This window comes from Etheostoma spectabile, chromosome 3, assembly GCF_008692095.1.
Source record: "Etheostoma spectabile isolate EspeVRDwgs_2016 chromosome 3, UIUC_Espe_1.0, whole genome shotgun sequence".
Classification (NCBI taxonomy): domain Eukaryota; kingdom Metazoa; phylum Chordata; class Actinopteri; order Perciformes; family Percidae; genus Etheostoma; species Etheostoma spectabile.
In genome coordinates this window covers 27683354-27693324 of record NC_045735.1, presented here as the reverse complement: position 1 = coordinate 27693324, position 9971 = coordinate 27683354, and the positions used below count along the sequence as shown (strand labels likewise).

The 9971-nt window shown below is 41.1% G+C and overlaps 2 protein-coding genes across 5 annotated transcripts in view; both read left to right on the top strand.

Annotated features, from left to right (window-relative positions):
- clptm1 (CLPTM1 regulator of GABA type A receptor forward trafficking) overlaps positions 1 to 9971 on the top strand; it is a 28843-nt gene that overhangs the window by 15677 nt on the left and 3195 nt on the right. The window contains exon 15 of the mRNA XM_032507971.1: positions 8851 to 8856. Within this exon, the coding sequence (XP_032363862.1) occupies positions 8851 to 8856 (6 nt within the window). The remainder of the gene's footprint in view (positions 1 to 8850; positions 8857 to 9971) is intronic.
- relb (v-rel avian reticuloendotheliosis viral oncogene homolog B) overlaps positions 1 to 9971 on the top strand; it is a 13672-nt gene that overhangs the window by 506 nt on the left and 3195 nt on the right. For 2 of the 4 annotated variants that reach the window (XM_032507981.1, XM_032507976.1), the window contains exons 2-6: positions 198 to 221; positions 1773 to 1939; positions 8381 to 8698; positions 9508 to 9674; positions 9832 to 9923. In XM_032507981.1, coding sequence (XP_032363872.1) covers positions 198 to 221; positions 1773 to 1939; positions 8381 to 8698; positions 9508 to 9674; positions 9832 to 9923 — 768 coding nt within the window. Of the gene's footprint in view, positions 1 to 197; positions 222 to 1772; positions 1940 to 7228; positions 7629 to 8380; positions 8699 to 9507; positions 9675 to 9831; positions 9924 to 9971 lie in introns of those variants that run through there. The other 2 variants (XM_032507983.1, XM_032507986.1) reach the window with 2 other exon arrangements.

Genomic DNA, 9971 nt, shown 5'->3' with positions numbered 1-9971 from the left:
GGGGGGGGGGGGCTGACATCATCACCAGGCATGTGATTGATGTGAGAGCCGAGTAGCCAACACCCATTCCCGGGAACGGAGCACTCATACCCGCGGCTCTCACTCCCTCTGTTACTGCTCCAATTTATGCTGGCTTTTAACATTCAACAGCTGAGTTGTTTTTGTATTTATTCTGACGCTTTCTGTTTTCCCTGCAGAGACGCGAGGACCGTCAGACTTTGGTGAGTATTAAACTCTTGTTTTGGCTTTTTACATTTTGCTCAAGAGACAAACAAGGCAGGCATGTGTGGGTTGAGGCGTTATTGCAAAGTGTGACCTGAGACGACCTCGTGCAGTAGAAGAAGTCAGACGACCGTTAGTAGGCAAGTTCTTCTTCCTCTTCTTTATAGTGGTATTCGTTCGTTTCACTGGGAACCAGACGACTGAGGTTACCCCGATGTGCAAAACTATATCTCAAGACGACATTAGTAAGCATTAATGTATTTAATGTAATATACTTATTGCATTTAAGGCTGCAACCTATTTTCCTTATTCAATAATCTACCTATTTTCTCGCTTAGGCTTAATTGTCTATGCAGTGTATACAGTGTTAGAGAAAATGTAATAACAATTCCCCAAAACCCAAGTTTGCATATTCAAATTGCTTGCACGTATTGGGATTGTAGTTTAAAACCAAGAGGTATTGAGTTTACTAAGTATAAACCAACAACTATTCACAGATGAGAAGCTGAACCCAGTGATTTGTGTTCACACGATCTTTTAGCAAAATTACTTAAATGATTACTTGATTATCGAAATTGTTCCTGGAAGATTTAATAATAATAGATGTATGCTTCGCCCCAGCGGGAAACTAGTTTCAGTTTCAACTAGTTTGTTTGTGAAAGTGTCAGACATCTAGACCTCAACCGCAGGTTTGAATCTGTATGCACATATTCAACTTGTAACCATAGCAACAGCTGCCACTTAACCATTTCTAGCAACACGTTTTATGGTTTGGTAATTGGCCAAACACAATTATGCACATTTAGATGCCCTGATATGGAAAATAATTGACTTTTAAGATCATCATTTGTTTGTGTATACAAACAGAAAGGCAAATTGTTGATATACACAGCTGTAACACTGAGCATAAAACAAATTTCATATCAGAAAGAACAGCTTACATAAAATACAAAAATGCATTTCTTTCCCCTGGAACGTGTTTTCTTGTGATCGGTTTAATAATCAAGTAGTGTTAATAATAATCACATTCATTAAATGTATGGCATTTTGTGTGTAAGTCATTGCCTCTTACCTGCAGGGTTAATGTCATATTCCATAAAAATGTATACATTTATTAGTATGTTAATATAAGCTGTCTTTGTTTAAGATGTAAAGACAAAAAAACCTATTGGAGGCCGTTAAGTAAATAAATATTAAATATTATGTTTTTTCATTGAGACTTTTTTATATTTATGTCTATCATTTCTCTTTTATAATGTATAGTCAGCACAGTTCATTATTTATTCTGAAGGTTTTATCATTTTATGTTTTTTGCTGAGATCATTTTGTAGTAGCAGCCCCACATCTCTGACAAAAAGTGACGTTTTATTAATAAAGCTGTTACCTTTTATTCTTTGTTGCTGAGTATTGATAAATAATAAATCAGCTTTGACAGTTAATAATAATAATTTATTATTAATTAACAATAAGTGTTTTCAGACATTTTACACCAACATCATTTTAGTTACATTGGCCGTCTGAGAAACTGTCCGAATTGTTATTTTTTACAGACCTCATTGAGGAAATCATCACAGAAGAGGGAGAGCGGTCGCGTGCCTCCCTCCCTAGACCTCCGGCCCCCCCTGCTGACCTCCTCTGTCAGAACCACAGGATGCCCACCCAGAGCCCCCCACTGCCATCCCAGCCCATCCTGGTGGCGAGAGGCACTGCCTGTCAGGTGAGTGGGTACAAGCCAAGGCCAGGCAACTTTATTTGTATAGAACATTTCAGCAACAGGGCAATTTAAAGTGCTTTACAAAAAAACGGTTAAGTTACCGTGCACTATAAGAAATTAAACATTAAAGAAATGAATAACCATTTGGAAGAAAGGTCTTCAGCCTTGATTTAAACGATCTGAGAGTAGCAGCAGATCTGCAGTGTCCTGGGAGTTTTTTCAAGATATGAGGAGCATAGAAACTGAACGCTGCTTCCCCCTGTTTAGTTCTGACTCTGGGGACAGAAAGCAGACCTGTCCCAGATGACCTGAGAGCTTTGGGGGGGGGGGGGGGGGGGGTCATAGTGTAGTAGCAAATCAGAAATGTATTTTCACCCTAAACCGTTTAGTGATTTATAAACTAGCAAAAGTGTTTTGAAATCAATTCTTTGAGGCACAGGAAGCCAGTGTAAAGACTTCAGAACTGGAGTGATGTGATCCAGTCTCTTGGTCTTAGTGAGCACTCGAGCAGCAGTGTTCTAAATCAGCTGCAGCTGTCTGATTCATTTTTTTTTTTTAGGGAAACCTGTAAAGATACCGTTACAGTAGTCAAGTCTACTGAAGAAGAAAGCATGGACATGTTTTTCTAAATCCTATAGTATCCCAAAGTTCTCAAAAACACAACACAGTTCTTTGGTCCCTCGGTCCTGGGGGTTGTCAACATGAATGTTAAAATCACCCACAATGATTACACAATCAAAGTTAATACAGATTATAGACAGCAGTTCAGTGAAGTCATCAATGAAGGTTGCACAATATTTAGGTGGCCTGTAGATATTTAGAAATATTGCTTGAGGGGAAAACATTAACTGAAGAGCCACATATTCAAAAGAAGCAAAATGTCCAGAACATATTTGTACACAGTGGAATGAGTCATTAAACAAAATGGTGACCCCACCGCCTTTCTTATTCACTCTAGTCTCGCTCATAAAACTGAAGTTATAACGCTCTAACCAGATTTCAGTTAAAAACATAAAATCTAGATTGTGATTAATAATAAAGTCATTAATTAAAAATGATTTTCCTGTCAAAGACCTTACGTTTAGTTAAGCTAGTGTTAGTGTGTTTCCATTTTTTGGGACAAGCTGTAACTGATGAGGAATGGATGCTACATTTGCTAAGTTTGCAGTTAAGTGCTTATTTGCCATTGTTTTTCTATTACCTATTGCAACATATCTTGAGGAAGAATTTTATACACACGGCCCGGGCTTGTCCTGGTAAGAGTCATGAGTGCCACTAGCCGTGCAGACTGGACCCGACACATATCAGTTAATGCTTGCTGGATTTTGCACACAAGCATTCTTATCAGTCTGGAGATATGGAGTTAGCTGCCATCCTGGCAGAGGGGCCTGGCGTTTTACTTTTGGCCGGGGTCAAACGATGGAGGGAAGAAGGGGTGTAAATTTGGGTCCAGCGTTTACCAGCTGCTTCATCTGGTCAGTGAACTCCAACATGGGGATGGGGGAAAGAGGGGAAAGGGTGAGTGGAGACAGCGATGGATCCTCACAGGATTCGGGGTTAGTAAGGGGGTTTGAGGGGTGTTGGATGGGTGAAAAAGGGGGTTGAGGTTTTGCATCTCTGCTCTGTGGACTCCCACAGTCAAATCTTTGCTCAGGTGGGGGCTGTGGTGGATCACTGCCGCACTTTGGAATGTCTTCCTCTTGTTTAGATTTGTCTTGTCTCATGTCTTTGGCAGAGGGAGCAGATGTGTAGCACAGAAAGTACAGTAGGTTAGACGTGAACAGCTGTACGTCTATCTAATTTAAAAAGATGTCTGCTGTCCCAAAAAGTGTTAAAATTGTCAATGTACTGCAGAAAATGGACGGTACATTCACTTGAAAGCCATTTGTTTAGTGCCAACAGTCGGCTGAATCTCTCAGCTCCTCTTCTCACTGGCGGTATAGGGCCACTGATAAACACATCTGCGTTTAGGGAGTTAACTGTGTTCAGCAGTTCCCTAAAGTCCAGTTTCTGCAATTCAGACTGTTGCTTTACAACAATATGTGACCCTATATGCAGCATAATGTTCTTCATAGTTGGGTGTGCTGCCACGATATCCTGGATTCTTTGGGTCAAGTCAGACACCATGTCGTTGGGAAAACAGAGTATTTTGGTGTTTTTACTGCTTTTTAAATCTTTTACAGCAGAGTCACCCACAATCAGGGTTTGAGGCCCAGTTGTAAGCTTTCCCTGTAGCTTTTTACTTTTTGAATTGCTCTTAGTCCTTACCCTGCTGTGTGATGATGAGACGCAATCCCGGTCATCAGATGGATGTCCGGCATCTTGCAGCAGAGGAGCAAATCTGTTATCCAGTGACACAACCTGGCCCGTTGTTATGATGGGCGTAACATAAGGAGAAGGAAGGTGGAGGAACCAATACAAAAAGGGAGACGAGGTCACGGACAAAAAGAGGATTTTTAATTGATACAATAGCTAAATACTTAACACAAAGAGAGCTAATGGGTGCTGCCTAATAAACAAAGATTATCCAAACAGAACTAAAGGAGCACAGCACCCATTAGTTTACCAAGTTATAATACATGTAACAAAAAGCCAAAAACAAAGGCTTTAAACAAAACAGACTCTAACTAGTCACTCTTACTAGTGTTTAACAACAGCTTTCTAACACAACAGCTTTCTAACACAATAGTTTCTAACACAATAGTTTCTAACCGGACCGCATGGCAGACTGATCTGAACACTCAGCCGCCCAGACTGATGAATCCAAGCGTTTTTTGAACTCTCACTGGGCTGATTGAAGGACGTTGATTGGCAGGATCCACACCAATCCGCAACAATCAACATCAACAGGGAAGTGGGCGGAGCCAACACGCAGGCCAATCCTCTCCGGGCAACCACACAGACAGATTTACATACTTAAACACAAAACCTAAACTATCCTAAAAGGCAGGAACCCTAACATCCAGTTTCACACTCAGTTGTTGGGGAGGCTTTTTGTTGCTAATTTTTCCTTTCACAATTGTCCACGGTTGTGTCTTACTAAGTATAAGGGTTGAAGAGGCGCACTGCCTGGATGATAATGCAGGTCAGCCGTTCGTATCATAAATCTCAGGGTGAAAACATAACAAAAACATCTTTTTGTGTTGTATACAGTATATCTGCCTGGTTTCATCACAGTTTGAGGTTTCCTACATTTCCTAGACTAGACTGCTGGCAACACCCAGAAGGCAGACATGAAGGCAAATAGAGCAGCAGCGGACCTTAACAAACACAATAAAGTTAAACAACAAATCCTTTTCTAAATAATTATTGTATATAAAGTGTTAGAGAAGTTGCATATTTTAGCATCTTAAGACTGAATATAGATGTAATTTTAAAGACTTAAGTAAATTATCTATGAAATACTTTTGCTACCAGACCTAAAACGTTTCCCAGCTTGTCTTTGGTCTACATTAATGCTGGAACAAATAGTCCATTAATCACATTTTCTAATAATTATTTCATTCATGAAGTTAATTATTAAGCAAAAATGGATCTGGTTCTAGCTTCTAAAACGTGAATCAATGTAAACAATCGTTTGTTGCAGCCTTAGACTATACACCACTATTGATCCACGTAAATACAGACAAATGTCAACAGATCAGTGTAAGACGGCCTTCGCGGGCCATTAAATGCTTGTTAATAATAAACTCATCAACAGAGGAAGCTTCAGGCATGCTTCTTTTCTGTTGTGACGTAAAAAGAGATGACTGCAACTTTCTTTGTGAAGGTATTAAGTGTTGGTGGAAGACACTGCAGTGTCATACATGTGTAGCTTGCAGACAGTTGGGTGTAGTAGTGTACAGTAGTATTCAGGCAGCCAGGCAAGTTTGAGCTCTTACCATAAAGCACGTGGTTTACAGATCAGACAGTGTTATCTGATACGACTGCAGTGACGCTGCAGCCTGGACAGACTGGTAATATTGTAGGGCAAAAGAAAACATCTGAAACTCTATTAGCAAATTAACTGCATGTGAGATTGTTTTTTGTGGTTGTGTGTAAATACAGTTTACACACCCCCTTTTTTCTAAAGGTGCTTGTTGGGGTACATGGAATGTTTAAGGGGTGATGGTAGGTCAACAATAGCTTCCACATAGAAGTTGTATACAGCATTTGAAAACTGGGGACATGACGAGAGCTCGTCCCTTTCTGTCAAGTTTTTCTAGCCAATCAGAAAAAATAAATGATTAATTTATAAAATAAAATGTACATTGTGATATAAGTATATTAATCACGTGAGCTACACAGGCGGCTGTGATATGAGTTCATGATGGCCATTCTCATGCTCACTTATGTCTTTTAGGTTGTTGCAGCAGTTTTTGGGTTGATACCATTTGTAACACAGATGTGGTGCACATTTAACCTTTTTTCTCCACTCAATAATTGATAAAAACTGAAATCCCTCTGGAATACCACATTTAGACATCAAAACCTATTTTTTTTATGTAACACCCTAGAAAAAGCCATGCAGTGATTTGGTATCAAACTTTTGACATTTGGAGATTTCTTCAAGAATTGCATTTTTTTGCGTTTGGAAGGCGAGCACTTATGATCTGAAAACTGCTGCCCTTATTTTCTATTTACCTAGGTAAGCAATACAGTCTCTGGATGCCCTCTAGGTCACTAGTTTGTGATTGTGAAGTTTTAATAGGCTATGATTATCCTAGAGGTCACAACAGGTCATTTTAAACAGTGACACTAGTTTCAGAAAATGGTGTCACCAAATTGAAATGGCTCCTACGGGGACTAACATCATGACACACGAATACAAGCAGGATCATTGAATCCACAGGAGTCTCAGCTTTTCAGTCATACCCAATTTATGCAACTCTAAGACTGTTTAGGGACCCCACTGTGCAGAAATATTAAAACACACCTTTTTAGAATACGCACAAATAACAGATTTATGCTGCATGAGAAAAAATGCATTGTTGTTTGCCCAAAGTGCATGGGATTATCATGACATGGGCATATATGTAAAGAGGATAGTTGTGGGTAAACATGAAACCCATTTTCATTCAGATACCATGAGGGGAAAGGTCCCCTTGGAAAATGGCCACTCTAGTTTTTCTCCCTCCAAACTTTAGCCCAACTTTGGAGCATAATTTAGCCACCTTCCCTCACAAGCTAGCTACAGCCTCTGAAAGTCTGTTTGGCCTTTGATAGAGGGTGACACACCTCCTCAGCATGCTTTTCTGTGGGGGGGGGGGGGGGGGGGGGGGGGGGGGGGGGGGGAGGAGGAGGCGGAGGAGGAGTGGTTGGAAAAACTGTAATCTGACTCCTGCTTTCAGTTTGGGGTCTTTTCTGTTTACAAGCCAAACCTACCGAGGGGTGAAAGGTCACATTCTTTGCCCCGCACTGCTTCTCCAATTGGTCGATCCACGTCACGTTGAGCTGGCTTCCTATTTCCTGTTAGCTAGCTCAGTCTGCTCAGGCTTTTGTTTAGCGCCAGTGTTTTAAGGCTAATAGGTTTGCCAAGGCTAACACGCTCATGACAACAGACGCCTGTGGCTTGTCAGGATATTGTGAAACATGATCTCATGCAGAGGCATCATCCATATCTCCGCAGCAACGGTTTAATGAGCTCTCAGCCTGATTTCCTGCTTCACAGGTGACTAAGAGTTCAACATTTTTACTTCTTTGTTCCTTGCAGTTTTGATAATTCATCTGTTGTTACGCTGATGCTTCACATAGACTTAAACCTTGAGTGTGTTTTCTTTCCGATAGTCTTTTTTCCTTTTACTTGACATGGAAGCCGGCCAGAGGCCTAAATGAAGATGGGGAGCACTGCAAATAGATAAAGAAAGTGAAAGCAGCACTGAGGGAGATATAGTCAACAACAAAAGTCTAAGTGGGAACGGAAAGCTTGGTGGTCTGTGGTGTAACGGGGAAAAGAGTTACTAAAGTGCAAGAAGAATAGACAAACAAGCACATGGTTAACTCTATGCTCTGATAGATAGCCATGTATAAAGAAAAAAAAACTGCTCCTTGGTTTCACTGAAGCCATGATGCAGAGTGCTTCACCTACAGTGTCATCTGCTATTATGGGTTAAAGACGTCTGGTTCTCGGTTTTATACTTTAAAAAAGAGCCTGTGACTTTTTCCTCCTCTGTTGTAAGTTGATTTGTAATGCTAAGGTGAAGCTTTTGGGCTCATGCGATAATTGATGGAAGAGGAAAGTTGTAAAAAACATTTTGTTACACAAGTTTTTGTTGTGTTTTGTGAACTTTTCTCTGTAATCTGCTCCAGCCATTTGAAACATTTGTATTGTTTTATCTGTTGCATGTTTTTATGCTACTGTCTTGGCCAGGTCTCCATTGCAAAACTGGTTTCCAACCTCAATGGCTCTTTGGTTAAATAAAGGTTGAATAATGTAAATAAAGTTGTGTTATTGTTTTTCCACAGCCGACCTGCACCTTCCCTCAGCCCCAGCAGCAGACGCGCACTCTTGGAGAGATGGCTCATTCTTCTCGGGGAGCCGCCTCTCCGACTGGTACTTCTCGGCGAGGTCGAGGCTCTAAGAGCTCCGGCTGCATTTCCTCTCAGAGCCGCGGAGACGACATCGAGATGCTGGAGCGGCTTCTGAATAAGCCCAAGCTGGTGGTGGTGGAGGAGCCCAAGGAGAGAGGCATGAGGTTTCGCTATGAATGTGAGGGGCGCTCGGCCGGCAGCATCCTGGGGGCATCCAGCACCGAAACCAACAAGAGTCAGCCTACCATAGAGGTAGAAACAAAACACTTAATTTTTGTATGTGTGTGTGTTGGACATTAAAGGGGGTTTACTAGCTCTGAGTGACAGTTTTTAACCACCGTTGGTTTTGTTTGTTGTGTGCACTTCAACCCCTTGTGTCGACCGGTGCAGACGGGTGGAGCTAGGAGGATGTGGGTTGTAGGAGTCAATTAGAAAGTCCCCACAAATCCCAGCTCAAGCGTTGTCAAAGATGGGCGGTTTAGCCCCTGCCCACATAGTAATAAACACTCCTACACATGACGAGGAGGACACTTGAGGTGTGTGAAGATTTAACGGTGAAAAATCAGTGGATTTCTGCAATTTGTGTAAATGAAATGTCATTATTTAAGTAGATCCTTGATTTTTAATCAGTCTTGGTGAAATTGTTACCTCATGCACTGGTGCTCAGTTAGTTATACTAACAGGAAAAAGAGGGGAGCTGTCAAATGCAGGAAATTGAGAACATTTGATATGCTAAATATATGCACAAATACAGACACTATATGGTATGATAAACACACACAAAAGGATTTGATTGGCAACTACTCTGAATTGCTTCCTCAGGCTGCATCTGCTGCATGTTTTAATATTTACTTTATCAATTATTTCAATTTGATGGCTCCCCTTTTTCTGTGTATTACAAATGAATTACATGTTGCACCACTTCTGGTATCCCTTTGAGTGTGTTGTAATGTATGTGTGCTGTTTGGTTGTTTATGGGGTCCAGATGGCAATATTTTTACCATTGCCTTGTCTTCTCCCTACTTCTTTATGTCATCTTCCTGTCCTGTTCTCTATTTCAGATTCAAGGTCCCATTGACCACTTAAAGAGGGCCACAGTCACAGTTTCCTTGGTGACCAAAGACCCCCCACACCGGCCTCACCCCCACTGCCTTGTGGGTAAAGACTGCCCAAACGGTTCAGGAATCTGCAGGGTCACGCTCAATCCACACAGCAACCGACGTCACAGGTGCTCATCCCATCCCTCATTGGTGTCTCCTTGTAATTACTTAAAAAAAACACGTTCTTTTATGTTCACATAGACTCTTAACATCACATAATTTGTTTATTGCATTTTCTAACACATAAAATGTCCTGTGTGTGTGTTTTGTTAACTGTACCTGCAGCTTTGCTAACCTCGGTGTCCAGTGTGTGAGGAGGAAAGAGCTGGATATTTCACTTGAGAAGAGAAGAAGCCAAAATATTGACCCCTTTCAAAGTAAGACTCACACTCTCTCTCTCTCTCTCTCTCTCTCTCTCTCTCTCT